Raw genomic sequence first — 27952 nt, forward strand, 5'->3', positions numbered from 1 at the left:
GATGATGTGTCCCCGATTTACAAGAGCTGTGATGACGATATTTTTGTACTGGTGGTGAAAGTGTCAGGAAAACAACTATAGTAAATGTCTACAAAACCACCTAATAGACAATGGTCTGACACAGTACTTCCCATATTTGGACACCCCGTCCTTTACATTGGGGACTTTAACAGTCATCACAGCTCGTGGGGATACTCATCGGATGACGACAATGGTACGAGTTTAACTAGTTGGGCTGAAAATAACAACTTAATATTAATACATGATGCCAAAGACGCCCACACTTTTTATTCAGCCGCTGGCGTCGTGGTTATACTCCAGACCTATGTTTTTGCTCTTGTGCCCGCTCTCTTAAGCCTTTAGGCAGTTGGGAGGAAAGTTCTTGGTGCCTTTCCTCATTCTCAGCATAGGCCTGTGCTTATTTCAGTCGGAATCAAGATTCCTCTTGTAAGATCCTTCCCTCGGCCTCGCTGGAATTTTAACAAAGCTGATTGGAAAGCCTTTACATCTAGACTTGATGATGGCATCAGGTTCATCCCTCCCACGATAAGAAACTATGACCGGTTCACAAAGCTAGTCCTGGCTACTGCTAAACTGTGCATTCCACGAGGATTTTCGAAAGAGCTATGTGCCAGGTTGGAGTCCAAGAGTGTGAGGACCTTTACAGTGAGTTCAATGACACCGGGAACACAGAAACAGCTGATCGGCTGCTACAATCTCTTGACAAAGCAAGAAGAGAAAAGTGGGTACACACAATGGAAAACCTTAACTTCACATAGTAGCCGTAAAGCTTGGTCCCTCTTGAGAAAGCTCTCCACCGGCAAGCCTTCGACGAACAGTTCTTTGTCACATCCGAAACCCTGTGCAATAGCAAAGCGTATTGTTGCTTTGTCCAAGTCAGTTCGCCACCCGTCTGACAAGCTGGTTAACTACAAGTTAAACGAATTTAAAAGCAGTCGGCAAGCTCCGTTGGAAATATCGAGAGCATTTGAACTTGATGAAATTGAAGTGGCCATCTCCGCTCTCTGTCAGTTGGGAAGGCAGCCGGTATCGATAATGTCTTCCAGAATTCCTAAAGTACTCAGGAATCAAAGTTAAATACTGGCTTCTTACAGTGTTCAACGAAATACAGGCTACAGGTAACCTGCCTGCAGCATTTAAAAGATCTAAAAATAATCGCAGTTTTGAAGCCCAACAAAGACCCAGAGCGTATTGAGAAGCTATAGGCCCATAGCCCTGTTGAGTGTGTGTTATAAGCTGCTGGAGAGGTTGATCTATAATAGAATATTTCCCATTCTCAATGCCAGCATTCCTATAGATCAGCTGGCTTTAGACCTGGTCGTAACTGCTGTGACCAGGTGCTTGCGCTAACAACTTTTATTGAGAATGGTTTTGAAAGGAGAGCAAAAAACTCTACAGCCTTTATAGACCTTACTGCAGCTTACGACACTGTCTGGAGAAAAGGCCTTTTAGTAAAGCTCTATAATCTAATTCCTTGCCCTTTCCTTCTGCGGCTTCTTAATTCAATGATTAGCGACAGGCTTATAAAAGTATGCCTTGGCCGTGAGGAAAGTTCTTTCAGGGCAACTTAAAAACGGCCTTCCACAGGGCTCAGTACTTGCTCCTTTGTTGTTCAACGTGTACTCTGCCGACATCCCAACAACGTTATCCAGAAAGTGTTTATTTATGCGGATGATATTGTCTTAGGCATACCAACATAATGACATAAAGAAAACAGAACAGGCACTCACTGATGATCTTTCAGTCCTCGCAGATTATTTTAGAGCCTGGAAGCTAAATCCAAATCCTAATAAAACTGAAGTATCATGTTTCCACCTAAATAACAGACTGGCGAACTACAAGTTAAATATAACTCTTGATGGTGTCAAATTGAAAACATAATGAACATCCGCAGTATCTGGGAGTTACCTTAGACCGATCTCTCACTTTTAAAAGTCACCTTCAAAAGACAGCAGCAAAGCTGAAAAACAAGGGCTAATATAGTACAGCATCTTGCTGGATCAACTTGGGGAGCCAACGCTAAAGTACTGCGTACCACTTCTTTGTCCCTTGTGTACTCCGCTGCTGGATATTGTGCTCCTGTGTGGCTTAATAGTGCACATGTGCGAGAGGTCGATGTCGTTCTTAATAGGGCCATGGGGGACAATTACTGGAACTCTCATGGCAACACCAAACACCTTGGCTCCCAGTGCTGAGCAATATAGCACCACCTGAGAATAGACGCAAAGAGGCTCTTCTGAGAGAGTTCAATAAGATCGTGTCCAATCCCGAATTGCCCGTTACGCGCGACCTTCCTCAGCAAGATAGCCGGCTCAAATCACGCAAGCCATCACTACGAACAGCATCCCAGTTGATAGAGGAGAACTTTACGCCTAATGCTAACTGGGCGTCATCCTGGGAATCATTCGATGGACGGAACAAGTTCTTGATATCCGATCCCACGAAAGCAGCGGGTGGCTTGGAAATTCCTCGAAAGGAATGGGTTTTATTGAATCGTTTTCGAACTGGGGTTGGGAGAAGCAATCACTGGAAATTCAAGTGGGGTATTACTGACGACCAGACGTGTGATTGTGGCGCAAACTCTCAGACAATTGAGCACATTGTAAACGACTGCCCTTTGCGATTGTTTTCTGGTGGTCTGGCTGGTCTGAGTGGTTTAGAGGATGGGTCTCTAAACTGGCTCAGTAATTTGGATTTAGCTTTGTGACGGGAGATTTTAATATTATTTTTAATTTATGACTCAAGAACTTTGTTCTTACGTACTTTTTAATAATTGTAATTTTTAATTTATTTATTTATGGATAGCTGCCTTTGTCCCCCATACGATATATTATATATTCTATATATATATATATATATTTATATATATATATATATATATATATATATATAATATTCAGAAGACAGATGACCGTTACAAAACAGATGATTTTTCATAGTTACAGTGTAAGTGGATCCTGTTTATTACGTCTTAAGTTGTTACCATAGTATTTTCCAATTAACGTAGATCTATAATTGTAAAAATGCTGTTTTATTTTTAAACAGTTGATTTTTCATAGTTAAAAGGCAGTTGGACCTTTTAAATTATAACTAAATCTTAAATTGTTGCTGTACTGTTTTCCAAATAATGTTGATCTATAATTATACAAATGATATTTTGTTACAATACAGATGATTTTTCATAGTTACAAAGTAAGAGGACCCTTTCAATTTAAAAAATGCTATTTCATATCAAAATATTTGTTTTTTTGCATACTGATTGAGTTATCAACCCATTTTTCATGGTTAGTCATGTTTATACCTTTTCGGTACACAAAATTACAATGTTTAGGTATAATATGTTAATATTAACATTATAATAAGCTACTTTCTTATACCTTTAGTTTAATGTAAATCTAAGTTCATGAATTTCCTACATTTGCAATGGATATTTTTCATTTATAGTTACAGCATGTCGTAAAAACCTTACTTTATAAATAGCAAAAAATTCATGTTATGAAAAGTACTGATTAATGTAATATTTCTTACATTAAATCAATTCTCTATTTTAATATTGATTCAATATCTGAATTGTATTAGATTTATATAGTAAACGTTGAACAAAAAGCGGGTAATATACATAAACATCTTTATTTGGTATGGTTGCTTTCTTACCACTAAAGAGGATTACAAAAAAGTGCTCATTCTACCTTTTTCCACTGACTAGAATTTAAAAAAGTATACCGGTACTATAATATAATAGTTACACTAATAATTATTTTATTTGATCTATTTTATAAGACGTTTCTGATATACAATAATACATTTAAGCAAATTATTAGACATCATAAAAGTTTTTAGTTACCAAGTAAGTTTTTATTTATTGGCCAGGTAATTTTGGTCAGTGAAGTACTTTTAGATAGAGTTCAATTTTTTTTATTTCAAATTTTTAATAATGAGTTTAGTTTGAATAAGAACAAATGATCATGCAAGTAATCAAGGGAATTTATGACATCTCCACATAGCACAGTGGGGAAAAGGGTGTATCAATGGATCAAAATTTAGTGTTCCTTAGAATTACTTACTTTAAAGATAAATTTTGGTTTTAAAAAAAAAATAAACTTGGGAGTTGCAACTTGTTTTGAACTTATGATGTTATAATCACATATCACAACAGTGAATAACAGGTAGGGCGCTAATTATGTTATGAACAGATTCAATTCCAACATAGTTGATATTATACGTAAGTTGTCAGTTATTACTAGTAGTTGATTAACGTTATTTTGTTAAGGACTTTAAAAAAAAACATGTCGTTTGTATTCATTTAATTTGTTGTACTGTAAGTAACTCAACTTTACTGTGGCTCAAAAAATAGAAATTACACTTTCATAAACAATTGCTTCTGAGTAAAATAAAATCATAACTGAAAGATTATTGTTATAATTAACAATATTTTTTCCAATAGGGTTAATTTGTTTTTCATTTTAATATATGAACATAGGATTACATGTTTCAGTAATGTCATTGACTTGTTGTGAATAGTAAAGTACAGTAAGCTTGCAGTAAGGTTTGTTAGGTAGTGCGTTTGACTCAAAGTATGGTCAGGTAGGCAGTTGGGGGACAGAGGCTCACTCTAATAATATTACTCTTTCGACCAAAGATCACTACAAGTGTATTAACAAAATTCATCACTGACAATGCTGACTACTCTTGTATTAGAAGGTTATGAAACTAATTTTCGTATTCCTTCTTCAAAGTCAAAGTCAAACGTCTTATTGCTGTGGACAATATAAGTTACCGTATGTGGCAAAAGTCATATTGGATAAATCTATAACTTTTATATTTGTTTACAATACTACATTCTCTCCACCACCAAGGCCAGTGGGAGCCTTCTAGATTGGAGGTCTCCAAACTTTAATCCAAAAACTCGTTGACGCTATAGAATGCTTTAGATACTAAAAAGCGCTTCAGAGGAGTTTTTAAGGCATTGGGTGTTGTTCGTTTTTCATAGATTCGTGCAATCTGTTGATGAAACGGACACCTGCCTGAGAGGGTAGGTGTTAATAAACAAACGTTCGGTGTCGCCTACGGTAGTTATCTCTGCCTCTCATTTGATATTCATGTACGTCTCTGCCCCTAATCAGGGCACATTAAGACTTACAGAATAAAACTGCCTCCAAGAAATATAGACATAGCAGAGTCAACATCTGCTATTTTGGTGAAATTTGGTCGGCACGACTCTCTAAAGTTTATGTTGGCGATTGTTCTGATCGTTTTCTTTTGAAGCTTGAAAACTCTCAAAATTTGATTGTTTGAACAAACTCCACACAAAATCACTCAGTAGTAAAGATGTGGGTAGATCGGGCCATAATACATCACTATCAGCCAAATGCTATAGCTTTTGAATTTAATAAATTCTTCTCCTCAGTGGCCAGTTCTCTTGATGCTGACTGTGAATTGGAACTGGATACAGTCGCCACTCATACCCCTGCTTCATCTATGGTTCTAGCTCCTGTGTGTGAGGACGAAGTGGGACGTATTGTAAGAAGTTTATCAACTAAAACTTCCAATTACATAAATGGCATTCAATGTGGCTTATAAAACAATGTTATCGGCACATATTAAGCCCATTGACAAAATCATAAATGTTTCTTTTGAAACTGGCACATTCCCATCCGCACTCCAATTGGCAAAAGTCGTTCCTGTTTTCAAAAAAGGCGATCCAAAGATATTGGATAACTATCTAGCAATTTCAATTTGAGCCAGTTTTAGCAAAACTTTTGATAAACTGTCCCTGGACCGACTTCTTAATTTTCTTGACAAACACAACATTTTTTCAGATCAAAAATTTGGTTTCAGACCAGGAAAATCAACTTATGGAGCAATCACACAACTTGCAGATTTTATTGTGAAGGGCTTTGAGACTCATGAAAGAACATTCAGTGTCTTTCTTGATCTCTCAAAAAGCATTTCATACTGTTAATCATGGTATATTTCTACACAAGCTGGAAGGCTGTGGTGTATGGGGGACAGCACTCCAGTGGTTCCACTCATACTTGAGCAACAGAAGTCAATGTGTTCAGGTCCAGAATGCAGTATCAAGTAGCATTAGAGTATACCAATGAGTCCCATAGGGATCAATCTTGGGTCCTGTCCTTTTCTTGATTTATGTGAATAACATCCATGCGTCAGGCTTATATGGGGAAAATCATTCAATATGCAGTTGACACAACTCTCTGTTTCCGGGCTGATCCTCTGACTTGTTTAGAGGTTCAAACCTTCATTGATCTTAATTCCTGCATTCAAAATTTTCTGATAAATAATCTCAAAACTAATCATGAAAAGACAAATTACATCAACTTAAGTTTACGTGAGTTTAAAACTTATGAAACCCCAACAGTAATGATGGATAACATTGTTCTGGAAGAAACTGATTCTGCTAAATTTCTAGGAATACACCTATATAAAGAGTTAACATGGAAAGTTCACATTGAAAGTGTCTTATCTGTGTAGGAAGTCTTACATTTGCTGCACGCTGTTCTATCATAGGCATCATAAGTTGTAAGGCTAAGTTTTTCAAAAACTTTCTTCGAGACAATTTGTTTTGATGTTTTATAGTATGGAGCACGTGACTATTATTTATACCAGCTACATTGATCAAATGGAAAAATACAGTAAGAGGCCAACGCCTACTGTTGCGCATTACATTATACTCTGTACACATTTGGTAAACACTGTCGACTCCTCCTTTTGTGTTATTATAAAAAGATATAATCTCTGGTTTTCGTAAATCTCCAGTACTTTCATAATCTTTGAGTCCATATGCATGGTTGATATCAACACTACACGCTTATTTCTTTTGGGTATATAAGACACAATAGTTTTGTCTTTTTGAAAGGCAAACAAACTACTATGGACAGCCCTTCTACTGGTGTTGACAAAATCCTCGGGAAGAAACGGTTTGTTTTTTCTTACAGTTCCCACAACCGTAAGTCTTTTTTGAGTCAGTGCTTCAACTAGGGCGTAGGTAACGAACCAATTATCAAGGGTAACATTGCGTCCAGAATTGAAAATAGTTTCACACACGCGTAGCACAACATCTCTAGCAGCATTACTAACCTCGTATGGACCACGTGGCTGAGTCGCAAGATACGCTTCCATGTTAGAGGTGTAGAACAAATTAGAATCTACCATACTAAAACTTTTGAGGCCGTATTTAGCTGGCTTCTTGGGCATATACATACGGAATGGGCAGCGGCCCCTGAAAGATACTAATGTCTCATCGACGGTAACAAACATTCCAACAGAAAAGTTATTTTTACAATTGTTTACAAAACCATCAAAAAGTTCTCTGATAGGAGCAAGGTTGTCTATTGATTTCCTTTCGTCTCTAGTTTCAGCATTGTCAAATCGTAAGCATCTACACAAAAAACAAAATCTTTGAAAACTCATTGTGGCCGGGAAAATTTCAACCCCAGTCCCATCTTTTTGCCATAGCTCTTCAACATTTAGCCTTCCAGCATGTAACACTCCAGCAAGAACTAACAGGCCAATATAACTGTTTATTTCAATTTCATTCGTTACAATAATTTGGCTTCGATCGGCATAATTTTGAGATATATTCAAAATATACTGATTTGTAAAAATGTAACGATATTTCTGATTATGTTCTCATCCATAAACAAAGACCAAAACTCATATTCGGTAGAAGCTTGATTGGCAGTTTGTGGAAGTGCTGGAATTCTAGCTCTAATAACATTACGCATAGGAGCTTGGCCTGGAGGGATTTCATTTATTTCCCACATAGTTCTTTTGTCTTTACCCAAAAAAAATTCTGTTGGAGTTTGAAGACGTACCCGTGGTTGATCAACAGATGGTTCTTTTTCATCGTGGCCTTCTCCTTCTGTATCAGTGCTGTGTACACTTATATTTTTGTGATCAGAATCGACTTATTCATCCTCTTCTAACAAAGGATTGTCTATGTCCTCTTCTAACATTCGATGAATAAGTTCATTATTATGGACAATGTTCGCAGCCATAATTAAACAACACAAGTTCACTAAAAAGAAGAAAATAGGTTATTCTGATACTCTAAAACACTGTAACACCAAAGGTAACCTTGGGTCGGTGTGACCCGAAACACACTAACACGAGTAGTAAGGTTGGGTCTGACAGGCCCAGTCAGCTGTTGTATATTTATTGGAAGTGAACATGGAACTGACAGCAGTTACCGCCAAGAGGAGTGGGTAGGGGAGGATGACCTTGAGGCTGTTCGAAATTGCCAGCCATCTGAAGTGATGCCAACATAAAATAAAACCGAAATGAATATTCCCTTGGGTCTACCAGACCCAACCTCACCATCGCAGGGTTAAGGCAAACCATTCTCTAAGGGCAACACTCTGGAGGCAATTCCTGAAGAGACCAGGGGTAAGGAAAATAAATACCAAGTAAAAATTAAACAAATTGAAGAAAACCTGCATTAAATTTATAAAGAAGCTGAAAAAAAACATATTATTCAGAAATTCAGAGGACATTTGAGGAACATGACAAAAAACAGCAACAAGTTATTACCGGGTACAGTGAAAAATCAATAATCTCAACAAGATTGTATTAAATCTAAAAAGAGAGCTAAATAAAACAGAGAATGTTAAGAACAAAGATGTAGAAAGTATGAGTAATTAAGAATGTCAAACAGATATTTACACTTCCAATATACAATCCTCAATACTATCTGGGACACAGATTAAATAAAGCACAAGAATTCGAAAACTGATTAAAAAATATGATGGATAGATTAGAAGCCCTAGAAAACAAAAAACATGAACATTTTGCAAACATAAACAAACAGACAAAAAAGACCAGAAAATCCAAACAGAATTCAACAAATAAAATGAACCATTTTGCAGTGTCTCCAAAATGCACAAATACCATAGCATTGATGAAGCCTTGCATGGAATCAACACCATAAGTCAATTCAAATCAATTTATTAAATTAGACAGTATACCTTTAAGTATTTTAGATAAACAGGAGTTAAGTGATGATGAGGGTATTGATACATCTCAAAATAGGACCATCTGTGGAAAGTTATCAGAAGAACTGCAGTTAGTTCAAACACTGGCCGCTTGTCTTTCCTAAATTCCATGGATAAAAGTAATATAACAAAACTAAAAAGTTTTACTTTTATCCCAGATGAAACCCCCCTGATCTCCTCACAATTGAACTTACACTCCGACTGGGAAAAAGCATGCGGATTGGTATTGTACGACAGAGACACAAATAGCTGTATGAAAGCAATATCTGATGAAGAAATCAGAGATTCTTGCAGAACAGTTCACTCTCTCATAATAAATTCCACAGACTACCTAAAAAAAAGTGGCAAATATAAGAGAGGAATAGTGGACAAAGCCCTGATGTTACATGCAGGGGAAGTAATTTTTGCATGTGCACTCGCAGAGGTCTCACAAGCTTTGTTGATAGGAGATAAAAAACAAAATACCATATTTAAACAGGACTCCCTATGACCTCATTCTCTGCAAAAAGCTGGCCAAAGGACTTTATGTTGTAAAGAGAATTAAGTCTATAAGTGATCTAAAAACAGCTACTACCGCTTACTATGCAGTTTTTTAGTTTCACCTCAGCTACTGTCTTTCAACATGATGCAACTCTAGTAAAGCAAATCTACAAAGAACCCTTATTCTTCAAAATAAGTGTGTCCGCGTTTTAGCTGGTCTACAGCCTAAATTAGCTTTGAAGAAATGTCGTCCTCTCCAGCAGATGTTTTAGCTTTCATGGAGTCAATAATTGTTCATATTTCTTCTTCAGTAGTGTTGTGTTGCTGCAAGTTAGTAACAAAGTGAGCCTGAATAACATTTGCTGGTGTAGAATTTTGATTCGGTGTTCTATTTTTGTCAAGTGTCTTCTCTGCTATTCTGGAAAAAAATTGATTTAAAGCATTGGCAATGCTATTGGGAGAGAACTGTGTAATTCACCTTCAATAATGAAGCTTGCTGGAATTATGGTTGTGGTGTTTTGTTTTCTTTCAGAGTTGATTACCCTCCAGACAGCTTTTGATTTATTGTCAGCCTGCTCTATGAATTCTGCATTTTGCTTCTTCTTTTAGCTTAAGATCATACATCTTCTTCCTAGTTGCTGTTTCCCTTTTATCATTTACATCTCCAGTAAGTATTTCTATGTTCAAGGCTTCCAAATATGATTTTCATAGTGTCTCACTTTCAGTATCCCATACTCTTTTTACGTGATTGGTTTTTAATTTAAAAGTTTTATGTGGGCAAGATATGTCCATCGCGTATTTCATAACGCTGTTAAAGGCTGAAAAAGCTGTTTCTGTGCCTGTTTTTTTGAGTAACTTGTGACCAGTCTTGGGAGGCTAGGATTTTCCTCACTTCCTCTATTGTATTGTGATTGATTAGTCTTTTTTTGGATTTTGCTGTATTGTCATTTTGTAAATCTGTCTTGATGTAGCAGATTTGCGCTGTGTGGTCAGATAGTTCTGAGCTGATTACTTCATGTGATAGATGGTCCTCGTTCAGACTTGTACAGATACAATCAATAGATGTCTGGCTATGATGTGTAATTCGTGTGGGAGGCAGTTCTAGTCTTTTTATGTTGTATCCTTCTAGGGCATCTGTCAAAGATTGGTTGTCATTATTGTTCGTCAAGTTGTCCACATTAATATCACCCATAATGACTATTGGATTGTTTATACAGTGTATTTTGTCCAGTTCAGCTGATAATGCATCCAGTGAGTTTTCTAGCCTGCTGTGTGGTGATCTGTAGATTCCCATTAAGTAAAAGTTGGATTTTCTAAAAGTTATCTTTAGTAAAATGGCTTCACATTATAGCTCAGATGATATGTCAGAGATGGATACTATGCTGATTGTATTTTTTAATTTAGAGCTAACAAATACAGCAACTCCTCCCTTCCTGTGGTGAGTTCTGGAGAAGCCTCAGATGAATTCGTATTCAGGTATCCTGGTGTTTTTCAAGTGATCACTATTTAGCCCATGTTCTGTTAGAATTATTATGTGTGGATTGAACTTGTGGAGGAAGTGTGTCAATCTTTCTATTTTGTTTTTTAGGCCATCTATATTTTGGTGAGCTATTGAGATTTGATCCTGGGTTTTTTGTTTCATTCCATTATATTCTCTTGTCGTGTTCCTTCCTCTAAAAAAGTGTTCTCTGTGCAAGTTGTTGGACTGTTGTCTGTGGAACTATTATATTATATTATATATATTTGTTATAAACTAAAAACTTGAAGTCAACATAACATTTTGTATGAAATGTATATTAGATACTTTAAAGATTACAAAATTAGGTATGTAATGGGTAATAGAGAGGCCCTTCAATATTTTGCCCAGAGTTACAGTTGTAGAACAATACAATAAATTCTTTGGTTTTAAGTAGGGTTATGACAAAACAAGGAAAATGTAATTTTTTAAATACGGTATACAAAAAACTAATATGATATTATTGGACACTTTATATTTTTCAAAATAGGAAATTTTTAGATCTCTAGTACACAGTTTAGGTTTTCCATGTATTAATTAATAAAGCTATACATTTTTAGTTCACTATTACAAAAGCACTTATTTGAGCTTTCAATTTAGGAATCACCCATTAAAAAACTCACATCAATTTTGGAGATTAAAAATATGTATTGATCAGTTACAGGGTTAAGAACTTAGTTTCAGTTTTGCAATAAGAATTTATTTTGATATACCTCATGTTATACATAGTATTGGCTTGCAATGGAAATATGGTGGCACAAGTTCTTCACAATAACCAAACACAATGTTTTGTGAACTCTTCTGTGCCTGTCTTCTTTTACTCTGATAATTCACAAGCAGACATTGTCACCTTAATGATTTATGATGAAGACTACCTTGACTGAAAGGGAGCAATAGAATAAACAACAAATACAGTCTGAGAACTAGTACCTTACATATGAAAAGCCAAGATTTACAATTCGCCACATGTAATGATGCTGTGTTTTGTTTGTAGGCAGAAGGGGAAGCAGCAGGCATCAGTAGTGAGAGCCAGTATACCTCAACAAAGGACAGGGTAACAAGGGTTATAAGGACTCTAAGGAGAAGACAAACCGCTGCGCTGTGTGTCGCAAGAGGGTTGGACTGACAGGTGAGCCATTGTTGTGAAATATGAAACCATTACTATGCACACATTGTCATTAATAATTGAGTTCCATGAGCTATTTTTTACATGTGCCCTAATTTGATGGTATGTTAGAAGTTTTAATGCGGTCATTCAATATTGATCCATAACCATCATTATAACAATACCAAAAAATAAACCTTCCTTGAATTGTATAATGTAATACATTCTTTTTCTTTTTAGAAACATTTAAATTAAAGTTATAAATTCACAAAAACTTACAAAAAATACATATTTAACTTCAAATACACAATACCATAACACTATTATATAGTACAAGATTTTGTAATTAGTTTGTCTTCAATTTGCAGAAATCATTTTTAGAAATTTTATTGGTACAAACATTTTTGCAATTAGGCTACAAAAATTTCAATCATAAAGGTTATTCAATTCTCCCCAATTGATAAAAATGTTTTATATGTATTTAAAATTAAAGCAAAATAAGTATAACTTTAGAAAATGGCTAATATTAAACCATTTTTTGTTCAAACTTATGACATTCAATAAACAAATTTCTTCCTCATATGAACTAGCTATTTTCAGTAAGTGCCAAACTACCATAATTATGTTGAAATTTTGTTTATATTTTTTGTAATATTTTCTTAGTTGTTTGTTAGAATTGTTTGAAAAATAAGCGCAGTACAAATCAGATTATAAATACAATGATATGTACTAAATTTGGCTTTAAACATTCAAGTTCTGGTGTGCAAATTGTTACGAGAAGAGACCATATATAAAATAAGTTGTAATGAGATGAGATTATTACTGTGAGCTTATCACAGTAGCACAGTATAGTGAGTGTTGTTACTAATACAACTGTACTTGTGTAGGTATCAAGTGTCACTGCGGAGGCCTGTACTGTGGCATCTACAGATATTCGGACAAGCACGACTGCTCGTTTGACTACCGAGAGCTTAGGGCACAAGAGATCCAGGGCAACAATCCACGTGTTGTCAGTGAGAAGATTAAAAAGATATAAGAGTAGTTGATTGTGTGTGGACCCACCACATTTTAATGACAAAATATCTTAGTATAAATTAATACACCACGACATTTTTACTATAAAAATTGTTATTTTAGTAACATAGGTCATGTTTTATATGTATACGAGTGCACTGGAAGTTTTGAGTGCAAAGGTAGTGAGTGACTAGTATGAAAGACAGTCATTTTTTAGTCTGCATAGACAAGCCACTGAATGTACCTGTTATTTAAGGTGATATAAATTTTATTAACTTAGGGTAGTAATGAGTTATCTATTTTTTAATTGTTTTGATAGTGTAAATCCATAAACTTTGTTATTGTTCCACCTCTTTAACTTTATATTTATAAATATTCATCGATAACCACTTAAGTCTTTATCTAGTTTGCATGCTTGGACATTTTAATAAATGTGTGGTTGTAAGTAATTAACCAATTCATTCTTTATCTAGTTTGCATGCACTTGGACAGTATGAACACAAATTGTGTGAGTAGTTTTTGTTAATAGTTAATTTAAATTGTAATTCATGTTGTAGATTTTTTAGCCAAGCCCAACTGTTTTCCTAGAGAAAAACCAATAATGTACAATGTTTCTAAGTCTGCAAATTCAGTTTTCATGAAACATGTAATAACAAAATCAGTTGTTCAGTTTTAAGATCATGTATTATATGCAACAGTATTCATGTTTTGACCTTCTTAGTTAGCCTGGTAAAATTGTCACACTTTATCCATGAACTATAATGAAGGACCACAACTACTGTTAATAGTAACTACTTAGTTAAATTTAAGAATGTTGAACTAATAATAATAAATGCAGTACATATGTAATACATAATATACATTAAGTTATTAGGAATCTGTTAGTATTTAATAAACTTTTACTGGATACAATTTAATTTTATGTTTTTTGTATCTATTAATTGAGCCATTAAAACATGTTACGATACATGTATACATTTTGTACAAAACAGTTAAATTACTATTTCATTGTCAGTTTTAGAATGTGAATTCTTGAAACAGTTTTATGTAATAAATACCATTATTGTATTCTCTGAAAAAATGTTTTGCTATTTTATTATCATTAATGTGTTCTACTAGAGTAAATGTTGCCCAAGTTGAGTGCTCAATTTCAAATGTATGTACCAGAGCCAGTGCCAGACAAATTAGTAGCTTTTATTCTGTTTGGACATACTCATATTTGAGTTATTTATTCAGCAAATACAGGTCACATGTTTCAGTCAAGATTTTAGATTCATACATTGATGTATTCAATCTAATCATTCGCTTTAAATAGAGTTCTGTGATAGAGAAGAAAATAACTATTGAAAATTACTTAATTTCCTCCAAAATTCATCATGATGAGCTGATTCCTAATCAATATTAAATCCACATGAGGCTCTCCTCTCCGATCTGGTTTTCATAATCTACTGGAGTATCAACTGCTATATATGTATATTTGAGTCTATATGATTCCCATAACTGGCAGAGAAAGGTATTGTTTTTAAATACTAATATTAAATATGTTTGTAATTGAGCATTTTATTTTTCACAAGTAACAAAGAAAGGCTGATGTTATAAAAAGTTGTTATTATGTCAAATAAATTCTCCTGTGTTTTTTATGTTTAATTCTTCACCTATCCACAGCTAGAAAAAGAAAAGGCCACAGTTTCCCCACTGTTCATTACTACTTTTGATTACTGTACATTACGTTTTCAACTGTCTTAAAAATATATTTTGTAAATATTATATGTTTGGAAAGTATCCTCATTTGTTAACTGGACTTGCTAGAGTGAAAGTTAGTGAAACTTTTTCAATACATGGACATGCATTTCCAGTGATAAACATTTGCAGTGTAATTGATTTTATTCGGAATTAGTTGAAAATTTAGCTATGCGAAAGCTTATATAGTCATTAATAGCATGTTCATTTGAAGATAGTATCAAAACTTAAATAGTCTTTGGAGTTTCTTCCATAACTATATTGTTCTAAATTAATGGAATGTATTGAGGTATAATAAACAATATGAATAGTCCTTCTTTCGACCTAGTCAGTACTAGGCTTTAGATCAACCAATATCAATATCCATTCTTGTTTCGTTAAGAAGTTTTAAATAAAGTTTTTACCGGAATGTAAAGCAATGTCTAAGGATCACAGTTGAATATTAAATTTTCAATGATTTATTAAATATATAAAAATATTAAAATTAGCCATAAAAATGTAGTAATTTTTATATATCACTTGTATGATTAATTAAATTTTACGTCGTTCAATTTTATAGTGGAAGTACCTAATTGTCGTTATTACAATTTTGATGTATTATCGTGTTATAAAACAATGGGTTTTTTAAGACATAACTATTTATAACAAAAACTTTTAGTTTAACTCTGCAGATGCCATGTTAGGCCAATTGGCCTGACAGTCATAGTTGTTATGGTATAGCTTGTTGGGTAAAGTGGCCCAACAGGGTCACTAAGCAGATGGCTATTTTTATTAGCTTCTCTCTTGTGCTGCGTATGGATGGAATGTGAGGAAGCACATTTCACAGCACTCTGTCTTTTGTGAAGTTTATTTTCAGTAGACAACTTAGATTTAAAGATAGGTCATTATTGATGCCATATGTTAGTTACTTTATATACCTACTAGTTACTGATTAAATATTAACATATAAAGTACTTTTATATTTGATTCTTGTAAATTACCACAAACTTTCCAATATTTATTTCATTTTATATTAATATAATTATTTTTATTTATCATTTTTCCAATATTAATTTGTATTTATTGTTTAATATCAGTCTAATTTCATATTTTTCAATATTATTTTATTTTATTAACTTTAGAAATGGATCATTTGTGAAGTTGGCTGATAATAGAATTTTTGATTTTGAAAGGCCTTGCAAAAATAAAGTTAATATTGGAAAATGTGTAATAATTTACCACTGGTATTAAATTAAAAAATTTCCAATGCTTCAAGAATCTTTATAAAAAGTACTGGTATTTATTAATATAAAAAGTAACATAGTTCAATTATTTATAATTTACTGAATTACATACAAAAATACCCAATTTAATGGTAATGACATTTGGTAATAACTAGTTGTTGTTACTCATGGAATAAGCGTTTCTTTTTCAAGACCATCTGTGAACAGACCAATTCCTTTTTGAACTTAGTAAGTTTCCAACAAAGCTTTAAGGATGACCGTATAACTACAGTAGCCAAATGCACACAAAATATTGTGCTGCCTATCAATAAAACAAAATTTCTTAGAACAAAGTGTTGTGTATTTTGCCTATGTTATGACACTGCTATGTATGTTAATTAAAGGTTTTAACGATTTGGTAGGCGTAAGTATGACGATTTATAAACATAGTAACAACCATCTAATCATAGTAAAGTCCATTGAAGATATTTAAGTGAATATATCCAAATATACTTTGGCATTCTACCTTTAAAATAGAATTACTGAAGTTGGCAGTTAACATTTTACATAACTTTTGACACTATAGTTTTATTGTGCTATGGGGATTTGGAAATCTGGTGCAAAAATAAAGGCTTAATACAAACTCAGTATTTTACCTAATTTTGATCATATCTTTATAAATTAATATATAAAATACTAAAATTGTAAGCAAATAAACAGTAAATTTATAATAACATAAAGCTTTGAGACAGCATATCACACAATCTCAAACACATTTTTAAAACAAATAATTTCAGTACATACATAGCATATACGCAATACTGTATATTGTGTATACACCCCCCCCGCCACTGGGACCTCCATAGCTGCAATCTGCTTATAGAATTCTGTTTAGTACTGACAATAAAATTTATTGTCCTATATTAAATATAGGAATAAGAATAAATTTATTTTATGATTATTTAGCATATGACTAACTAAAAACTAGCCAAGATTTACTAGCCGTCTTGACAAGTCATGTTCATTAATTTCAATACTCAGTCAATATGTGGTGGGTTCAGAATACAAGTGAACTAAGGCCTTTTTAGCTTCTTTTGAACCACACAAATTTAAAGTTAAAGCTTCATAACAAAATTACCTGTTAAAATGTTTTTAAGTATATGTGTTCAATTTAATAAGTTAAGGAGTAACTTAGACATTTATATAGGTTTTATTGGCAAAATTTTATGTTATAACTCCAAAAAATCCAAAATAGTGGACTTGGCTCAAATGTATTCTGAAGATTTTTAGGGAGATAATGAACCAACTCCAAGTGTTTTTAATACACTTAATTTTTATATTAGAGATCAAATTAGAAATATTAAAAGAAAATATCTGTTCTTAGTTGAAAGGAATAGTGAATTGACGAAAAAACTAATCACTGGTGTCATACAAATGATGTCCTTGATTATATACTTAACCTCAGACTTTAACTCAATAGAGGAGTCTCTCAATGAGAATGGACCAATACCCTCCAACTGACGCTCTTTTGTAAAGACAACCAACCACTTCAGCCAAGGCGGGGTTGACACAGAGACCCATCCCATCACACCAGTTTCCTATAATGTTCAGAGTAGCATTGGTCAGTTCCGTGACTACTCTGTTGAACTTGAACAAAAATCACAAAAGAAAATCTGAAAAGAATAAAAATTTCTAAAATCAAGAATCAAGAATGTTTCTTGTTATCCCACATTAACAATATCACAAGATTGGCATGAATTAGGCTATATCATTTGTACTAGTTAGGCTTTCATTAAAACTAATTTGTTATAACTAAATTAAAGTTTCCTTATACAGTAATTAGTTTAAACTAGTTCTTAGATTATTTCTTACAAATAGATTACAGTTTCCTTATAACTAGATTAAAATTTCCCTAAAACTAGTTTAAAATGTCCTTATAGCTATTTTAAAATTTATTAAAATTAGTTTAAAATTTTAATATCATTAAAATCATGTAGGTAGCCTACACCTCTTCAACTTAATAAAATGCTTTCATTTTCAGTTACTTAAACAAAACATTCTTACGGTTCTTAGTGCACACTGTTTTGGCATAATGAGGTAACTTACTGAAAAGATTTGTACCAATGTAGACAAAGCTATGTTGGAACTTGCTTAGTCTAATGTATATCACATTAATTAGATTTGCAGATCAGGTATGAGAGTGTACATAATTTCTTAAACTAAACAAGATCAGATTTTCTTTTATATACACTAAGCTCTGTAAAATGTAGAGACTAAGGAATGTGTTAATATGCCTAATTCTATAAAGAAAGGTCTACAAGAATCTCTCTCTCATTAATGGTCATGTAGCTGAGGATAGCTTTTTTTACATTTAAAAAAATTCACTTGCACCAGGAGAGTTACCTCCAAAGAATACTGTCATTCAAAATGTGACAGTGAAAATGTGAAAAATAGGCGTTGGTAATTAAATTAGAACTTGTACTTAATTTAATTTTCTTTAGACAAAATATGACTCTGGAAAAGCGGGAGAAGAGAGTTGGTATAAAAGCACGCCAAGTAAGCGTAAAATCTAAATTAAGTCCTGAAAGCTTAACTGATTTATTTTCAGAGTCTGTTGGCCTACTACTTAAACTAAGAATTATCTCTTCAATTATTTTTTAAGTACGACATTGGAGAGAACAAAAACATGCTCAGATTTAGAATTGCTTAGCAATATTGCAATTTACAATATTACACACATCAGCAATGCTCACTTCAGACCAAGTAAAATTAGGTGAATCAGAGGATTTAATACCCGATGATTTTAATATATCTATTTGACAAGCACTGCTTATGATATCACTATTAGTATTTACAGTATCAATAATATTTACAAAGCAGTCATTAAACTCAGCAGATGTAATATAAAAAGAAGGCTGTACACCTTTTTCATGGCCGGTTGCAGAGTTAGTAACTGCCCAAGCAGCTTAGCATTGATTATTAGTATAGAAAGAAAGAATTAAACTATAGTAATGATCTAAATTAGTATACTGTAACACAATAATGCTCATTAGATTATTAGGCATGTATACTATTTTTCTCAAAAATGTTTCAAACAATTGGAATTTTGAATGTTAGTATGAAGCTATCAAGATTAAAATTTCAATGTTTTTAAGAATTGGAATAGCTTTGATAACCTTCCACTCTGCTGTGAAGACAACCTGAGTTATAGAGGAGTTGATCAAGAGAGTCAAGACATGGGATAATTCAAATCATATTTTTTTAATATTAAAGAAAACAAATAAAATCTCAGTTGTAAAATACTCATTTTAGGATGAGTAAATCCATCCAGAGACTAAAAGAACTGGATTTTTTTTAAAGGAAATTGAATTCAATATATAATCAGTAATGACAATTTTACAGTAGATTAAACAGTAGTAAGCTTGCCTATTTGAGGAAGAACAGGATTTAGATTTTAATGTTGACTATAATGGAATTCAGTCAAAATTTCTTTGAGATAGTGTATAACATCCGTTTTTCATTTATCCACCTTATGGAGACATGACAATTATGACAGTTTTAATTGTTAATAATTTTCTAGGTTGCTATCAAAGGGATTTTATTGGCAACAATCAAGTTCATGGTCATATTTTACTCTAGCGATAATTGTTACGTTCAAACTTATTTATCATAATTATTCAAATCTTGTTGGGTAATAATCTGCTAAATATAAGATATTCTTGAAGTTCTTGTCTCATATTTCTACTTTATGTTCTCACATGTTTTGTTTATAATAAACTGATATTGTTTAGTGAATTAAAGTTAATGCCCTGTTGAAGTGTGTTTTCAACATATGTTTTATTGAAAACACTAGTCCAATATTCTAGTTACAATATTTTCCAAAAGTTTTATTTGGTTTTCTTAATAAAGCTTTTTACTTAAATTTTTTTAGGTTCAGTATACATGCTACTGAGAAACTATTAAATAAAAAGGCATTTGTGGTCAGACAAGCGAGAATGGAGAGTTTATTAATTTGTTATGTGAAAGATGTTATCAATATCGTGCCACCTCTGTCATATCTCAGGTTGATGCATGTAATAGTTTGTCACTGAAACTAAGAAGAATATGTAATGTTGCGGTTATGACAAGCTACATGACATTAAAATATCCAAACTAAATAGATTGACTTTTCGTTGATTTATATGCGTGTAACTTATATTTGTTTATTTTTGCTAAAGTATCGCTCGCTTACATTTGTTTGTGCCTAACTTTGTTTATGAAACCCTGAAATTAAATAAAAAATTAATAAAATATCATATTTAACTAGAATTTTGTGTTTTCTAAGTCTATGTTCGTCTTATTAACCTATCAGCTGTAAAACACACGGCACAATTATTTATTTCATGTTTCACGATTAATAGTGTAGTTTTATATACAGTAAACATATACTCTATAAAAAATATATATTGATTTAAAAGCCAATAACTTTTTACTATGGATGGCATGGTTTTAGATTTTTTAACGTTTCAATGTACAAAACTTATTATTTAAATAAAAAACTCCCATTCTGAAGTAAAAGACACATAGGCTATTTTACAATCTATAAATTCATAGAAAAAGGTAAGGATGGGGCTTGTAGTTCTTAAGATACATCAATCTTCCAGAGCCTCTGTAAATACCTGTAAAATAACGTATTTTTTTATTTTTATGTGTTACAGAATGGTCTACAACAATTTGTATTTAAATAAGAATAAGAATGCAATCATAGACCTACATTTTCTCAGAGGGCTGCAAAACTTACAACTTTTAGTATTATAGTATTAAAACACATTCCGGTGAAATGCTCTTGACCCACCAGCTTGTCTAGGAGGGATTTTCCGGTAGTGGTAACCTCCTCCCCACTATTACGTCATTCGAGATCGCCTGTGGCCGAAGGTCACCTCCCGCGACAGTATATTGAGAATCTATCGCCGTATTCCGGTCAACGAAATGAACGGATAAGTCATTGGCCAATCAATAGTATAGATCTGTAACATTGACCTGTTACCAGCCGATCCACACTGTATTGTTATTTCCCAAAAACTTATTGCCCTATACACTGTTCTTTTATTTTATACTACAAACATGCTGTTACTGGCTATCATTGAATTTGCGTTATTAAGGTTCAAATAAACTGAGTCATTCTGAATCTACATACTTTGATATTCACACATTAATGTAGAACAGAATGTAAATACATTTTTATTGAAGTAATTGATACGATTAGCATGTGGTAAAACAAGATATTTGTACATAAGTTGCGTCAGCAAAAAGTCCAGGACATATTATAGAAATCCTTAATAAATATTCACTAATTATATTAAATTTTATACTTTGAGCTTAATGTTCTCACATTTAATTAATCATTTTCTAATGTTGCTGAATATTGTAGGCAACGTTTGCTATATTACAATATAATGTACAGTGCACTTTTTCTGGCTCAGTGTATTAAAATGCTTACACAAACTTACGCATGCTCGGCCTCCAACGCTTCTAACAGTGCATATGATATTATCTTGGCATATCTAAAATAGGCCTTGATTTAGTGTAAACATTCAACTGAAATCATAGCGGCCCAAGCCCAGACTGTCAATAAGTCTCGAATGGTGGAGAAACGGCTATATACATTGTATAGTTAGAATATAATTATGTATTTTGATTTTAATTCATTGAATACATTTCTTCTCAATATAACTTTATTGTGTAAAACTGCATAAGGTCTTACCTTACACCTTGCTCAGTTGTTTAATAAATTTGTACTATTCCAATACATAGGCTACTTATTAACTCTTTCCGGTTATAGTTTTACGAATGAACCAAAACACTTTAAACACATTTTTTATTCTTAGACCTAGATGCACAATGACATGTTTTAATTTAAAAACTGTTGTTTTTGTACGAGTACAAAAGAGAATATTTGTATGAATATATAACTTTTAGACTTAACAGATGATATATCAAATGTTTCTTTTTCAGCAAAACTAATTGTTTGTTACATCCCTCGTCAAAAAAGTAACGATGCGATATGTCAAACAACAATAGAATTTGATATTGTGTTTGAAATTAAATAAATAGTGTAATTCATATATTGATTGTTTTGTTTAATTTAATTTACGATACTAAAATACTCAAAGACGAGCAGCAGCGTCTAAAATTCGGCAATATAACTTCTCACTTATGTATATATTAGTACTGTGTATAGTCCTTTATTATAGATCCTTCTGGGTATAATCTAGGATACAGTATGGAATGTCTGTTTATTAATATGGGTTTGCTTCCATATCCGGTAAATTACGATACTTCCGGGTTCTCCTCTTTTCCATATCACTTCGGCGCCCATTATTACCAAGATCGTTCTGTATTTGATAAACGGATAAGCCAAATATAATTAAGTTTATATTTTTACTCATCCCTTTTTATTATCCTTTTCCTGTTATTCTTAGGTAAGAAAATAAGTTCCTTTAACTTTATTTAATGTTAGTTTGTATTAGATAAAATAGCTTAATAGGTTTTACATCTTCAGAAGTAACAGGTCACAATTGGGAAATTATTAAAAAAGAATTTTTAAAAGAAATAAATGTTGAAGTTAACTATAAGTTTCCAAGTACTATCAGTCAAGATGTATTCATTTAATATATGTTGTGTTTGCTAAATATGTTAATGGTTTTATTAAATTTGTTTATGTATTAATTTCATAGATATCTAAAGGCAACTATTAGACTATGGTCTCACTCAGACTATGAGACTAATAAAGCAATATTTATTTTGCTTAATGTTTAGTTTCACAGTAGTCATAGCTATGTATGATATTCGAGTATTTTAATAGAGCTTATATTTAGTGAACAGAAAATTAGGCTAAAGCATATATTTGGAGGAGGGCTAGCCTATAGCCAAGGTCTATCAAGAAATAACAAAAACTGTAGGTCATTAAACTTAATAAATGATTCTGGCTGTTTACATGTAATTTCGTAGGACCAAAATCTTATGTCCTGTGCTATAAGATATGTACCTGTTATGAAGATGCTACTATCTAACCCTAAATCCCATTATAACAATGACATAATATTTTTTCCAGAGACCACTTGTGTGTATTTCAATTAAGGACCTATGCCTGTATAAATTCCATTTATAAAATATGACAAGTTTATGTTTCTATACTCTACAATATGTTACATTCTGTAATTTAGTCTAAGCTTTCACTTGCCCTACGGACTCATTGCGTATTTACGAGGGTGCAAAAAATTATTTATGTAGAATTTTGCGATTAAAGATGAAATTAATAATGAAAGTGATGAATAACAACCAGTACCTACTATAGTAAGGATACGGCTGTACTAATACTATATAAATGGACTATGTGCTAGTGACGCGTCTCTGTGAAGTATATAAAATTAGTGCTGAACATACTGAATATATTTTATTAGGTCTGAAATTAAGCCAAAAGCTTATGCTTTTTATGTTTCCATTAAAAACTGGAAACTTTTAATGCTCCATTACCATTGCACCCCAAATATCACAACCCAAATCTGCCCATGTATCTGGTAACCGAAGTTGATCTACAGATTCTTTCTGTTGTTGGCATATATCTTGTAAAATTTTTTAATGTTTGGCTTCCTGTTGTAAATATTGTACTGACTTTGCTCATAAATGTTAGTTAAATGCAATATTTCTCTATTGCAGTGTTCTTAAATTAATTTAAAAAATAATAATTAGCGTAGATTATTTACATAGCAGCGACATATTGTTTGTGGAGTAAAACAAGTGCATTAAGGGCAGAACCACTGGCAGAACCAATTCATGTTATTCATAGTCATGGTCTGGAATGTGTATTATTATTGTACTAATGCGCATGGAAATGAGATTTTGTTCAATAAAGAATTTATTTTTCATATTTACATTCTTTTAGATAAAAGATGTTAATAACATTAATCCCATTTTTTTAAACAACTTTCATTGGAAAAATTGTCCTTTTGCAAGTATTAGTGAAACTTAATTTCAGATCATTTCATGTAACAATTAATTTTATTTAGTTATGATTAATTCGTGCATATAAAATCTTCACTGGAGTTTACATAATGCAGGATCCTGTGTGAGGATTGCACCTATTGATCAGATCCTGTAGCCTACGTAGGCATGTTATATAATATGATAGATACAGTACTAACTAGATACTCTGTATCATTGAGTGTATTATCACTAGATCCACTATTTAACTGGATAGACTGTACTTATGTAACACTGATTAAGAACATTGATTATGTGGTGCAGCACTAACTAGGTACAGTCTCTACCCCTCAGTGACTAATAAATGTAATATCTGAGGTGCATGGTTTTGTCTGAGGATCATATCAATCAGATCCTGTTGGCAAGTAATACTGTATATGATTGATACAGTACTCACTAGATCCACTGTATACATATGCTATACAACTGGGTAGAATATACTGATGCACCACTGATTAAGAACATTGATTATGTGGTGCAGCACTAACTAGGTACAGTCTCTACCCCTCAGTGACTATTAAATGTAATATCTGAGGTGCATGGTTTTGTCTGAGGATCATATCAATCAGATCCTGTTGGCAAGTAATACTGTATATGATTGATACAATACTCATTAGATCCACTGTATACATATGCTATACAACTGGGTAGAATATACTGATGCACCACTGATTAAGAACATTGATTATGTGGTGCAGCACTAACTAGGTACAGTCTCTACCCCTCAGTGCCTATTAAATGTAATATCTGAGGTGCATGACACTGATACAACATTAATTATGTACTCCGTGCAAAATTAACTAGATTGTCTACTGGCACAGCACTAATCTTAAAACATCCAGAAACAACACTTATTGCTAGGCTTGATTGTATAAAGACTTTGAATAATTGTAAGTACCATATTATAAGTGTCATTGGGTCTTAAATTACAATTTATTTTTAAACAAACAAAACAGTACGAAGGTAAGAGAGAAAATATAAGAAGAGACAGAGAGCACTGTACGTTCTGTTTGAGTCATAATAGCTATAACTGATTCCCGACCCTTCTATCTTTATTTTTCTAATATCTGATTTGATTTGATGAGCTCCAAAAAAATTAATATTGTAACATTATTTCTTTTTAAATTTTGTTATTGATTACTAAAGTGTTTTTTTAAACTTTGATTACAGAATGCTTCAGCCGAGGTATGATGAATTGGATTTAGTCTTCATTAAGAGAGGAGGGCTTTACTGCCAACAGCCACTTTGGCCCGCAATGATTCTTGATATCTTGAGAACAAGGGATGGACATTTGCCCATGTACAATGTTGAAATGTTTGGGAATCACAACCCGCCTTGCGTAGTTGTTTCTGAAAACCAAATAAGGGCAGCAACAAGCTACAGGATAAGACTCTATACAAACAGGGATCTTCATAGCCGCTTTCAAGTGGCATTGAATGAGATGGTGTCATTTTCCGAGATGACTAAAAACAGGCAAAGAGGAATAGGGAGGGCACAAGCCATTCCTAGGAATATACTTCCGGAACAGGACCAGATAGCAAGGGAGGATCGTCAGAGCATAAAGTGGAGAAGATTCATCCACGGAATCTTAAATGGCATAGTAGCCCTTTGCCAGGTAAGTAAAAGCTCTATAAAAACACCTTATCCTTAATACTTTGATTTATTTACTTCTGAAAAAAAATACTTCTTGTAATGTTTCTTCTTGGAACAAGAGATGGAAATAAAAAGCTCAAAAGGGAGACAGGGCTAGGTTTTTAACAAGAAGTAAAGAAAAAATGTAATTTAGGGATTATTTAATTAAATTTTTATTGTAATGAATATCACAAGTAAATTAATTCCATTTTTGTTCACTCTTAAAATAGTCTGAGGAAACCTCTTCATTTAAATTATAAAGGCCTTATTTGTAACATCCAGAGTAGCGTATTCAAATACCCTGTCTTTAAAATATACTATGTTCACAGAATTTCTACCGTAAAAAGCTTAAAAGGTTTCATAATGATCTATGAAACAGTGTAAAAATGATCAAATAAACCTACTTAGGAGGGTAAAAATATTTCAGTTTTATACATAATTAACAACTTTAACAGTTGCAGTACATAGCAGTTAGTTTTATTAGAAAAATGTGAAACTATGTTGCTGATATATCTGATTTGTGAAGTTAACAAGGATTTCCTGTTCCAAAAAGTGAAGTGATTGATCAAAGTAGAAATAGCAATTTAAAATTATTGTGGTACATTATTATAAATAACTTCTCACTTTTCTAAGATTAATATGATTGGAAATTAAGGTCTTATAATTAAAAATATTAATATTGATCCATTTTATTAAGTTTTAGGAACTTTAGAAACAAGCTTTCCACCAATTACATTTTTTAAATACTTAAAATCTCATCACTCACTAAAGATGAAGATATGTGTGCACATTTAAGAAGTGACTTTGTTGCAGTTTTTAGACAATAACTATTAATACATATATAATTGTTCAACATTTAAAAGTGAACCCCGGAGGTGTTTATCAGATTTCTTCAAATTTGCACTACATTTTATGCAACTTTCTGGCTCACTAAAGTTAAATTCCTAAAAAGTTTTATTTTTATTTACATATAAAGTGTTTGTTCATTAATTTTCTTCTTGAAAATCAGAAGATAAATCTACATATGTTGAAGTAATAAGAAAATGATTTATTTCTTATAGTACATATTGAATATATACCTACTTTGATGAGTGAAAAAAACGAGGATACATTATAGTGTTGACATCTAAATAAAATTTAACGTGTGTAGAAAATCCTAAACTGTAAGAAATCTAGTTTTAAAAATAAAAATGTAAAATGTTATGGACAAATGGTAATCAGTTTTATACTAATAAAAGTGCAGATTGTTCAAATCATATTTATTTTTAGTGGCCAAGCTACACAATTAAATAAATGTAATTAATTAAAACCTTTATTGAAATGTGTTATTTGTTATTTAGTTAATCAAACTAATTTTAAAGAATTTAACACTCGACAATAGATAGTAGCCAATAGAGATTAGCAACTCGACAAGGGATTGAAATATCAAGTAAATCAATTAAATGAAATTACTTATTAACATTTACTTGATGTATTGATGTTGGTCTGTAGCTAGTAAATTACGAATGCACCTGGTTTATATTGATTGCACTTTACAAGTTACCTCATCCACTGACTACAAATTGGTACACAACACTTTTAAGGTTAATTTCACCATATCAGGATCACACTCAAATATAAAATTCAACAATTATGCATCTTTCATCCATTTGCAAACACCCTACAACACTACTCTATAGGTAAGATGGGGGTAAATCAAGACATAATATGCCGTTATTAGAACCTGAATGGGTAATACTTGGCTAAAGACCTCAAAACTATGCCTGAGGATAGTTTGGTGCAAACATGGTGAATGTGTTCATTTCATGTTAACCCTCGATCTAGGTGTATTCCAAGACATTTTGTGCTGTAGACTTCATCCACAATTGATCTGCAACATGACAGCACGGCCACATTCTGAGTCTGGCTGCAGAGCAATGTTTATGACATTGGATATGGATGTATTTGTTTTGAGTTTGAGGCTGTTGAAATATTGAACACAATTGTTGGTTTCAAAAAAAGCCTTCCAAAAGAGATTTTTATGTTCTACTGAAACATAGTTGGGTCACCAGCATACTGCATGACATAGTACAGTGGTGGTGACACAATGTCATTGACATATGTGAGAAACAGAATAGGACTGAGAAACAGTCTTGATTCTGCAGGACCCAGTAGCTCAACTGGATTGGATTTTTAAAGTTGATTTGAGATTTAGATTTGGATCTTAAGT

General features: G+C 32.7%; 1 protein-coding gene across 1 annotated transcript; it reads left to right on the forward strand.

Moving 5' to 3' along the window:
• The first annotated feature begins 5349 nt into the window (after nt 1-5349).
• LOC124369426 (zinc finger A20 and AN1 domain-containing stress-associated protein 9-like) lies at nt 5350-13169 on the forward strand. The gene is made up of 3 exons (XM_046827432.1): nt 5350-5541; nt 12023-12050; nt 13021-13169. The coding sequence occupies exons 1-3, from the start codon at nt 5350-5352 to the stop codon at nt 13167-13169; spliced, it is 369 nt and encodes a 122-aa protein (XP_046683388.1).
• The last annotated feature ends 14783 nt before the right edge of the window (nt 13170-27952 follow it).

This window comes from Homalodisca vitripennis, chromosome X (genome assembly GCF_021130785.1).
Source record: "Homalodisca vitripennis isolate AUS2020 chromosome X, UT_GWSS_2.1, whole genome shotgun sequence".
Taxonomy (NCBI): Eukaryota; Metazoa; Arthropoda; class Insecta; order Hemiptera; family Cicadellidae; genus Homalodisca; species Homalodisca vitripennis.

Excerpts from the sequence above, each read along its gene's own strand:
- LOC124369426 (XM_046827432.1), top strand. The coding sequence starts at position 5,350 with ATGTGGGTAGATCGGGCCATAATACATCACTATCAGCCAAATGCTATA. Across the intron at positions 5,542-12,022 it reads AGGACGAAGTGGGACGTATT|GCAGAAGGGGAAGCAGCAGG; the intron begins GTAAGAAGTTTA and ends TTTTGTTTGTAG. Across the intron at positions 12,051-13,020 it reads GGAAGCAGCAGGCATCAGTA|GTATCAAGTGTCACTGCGGA; the intron begins GTGAGAGCCAGT and ends GTACTTGTGTAG.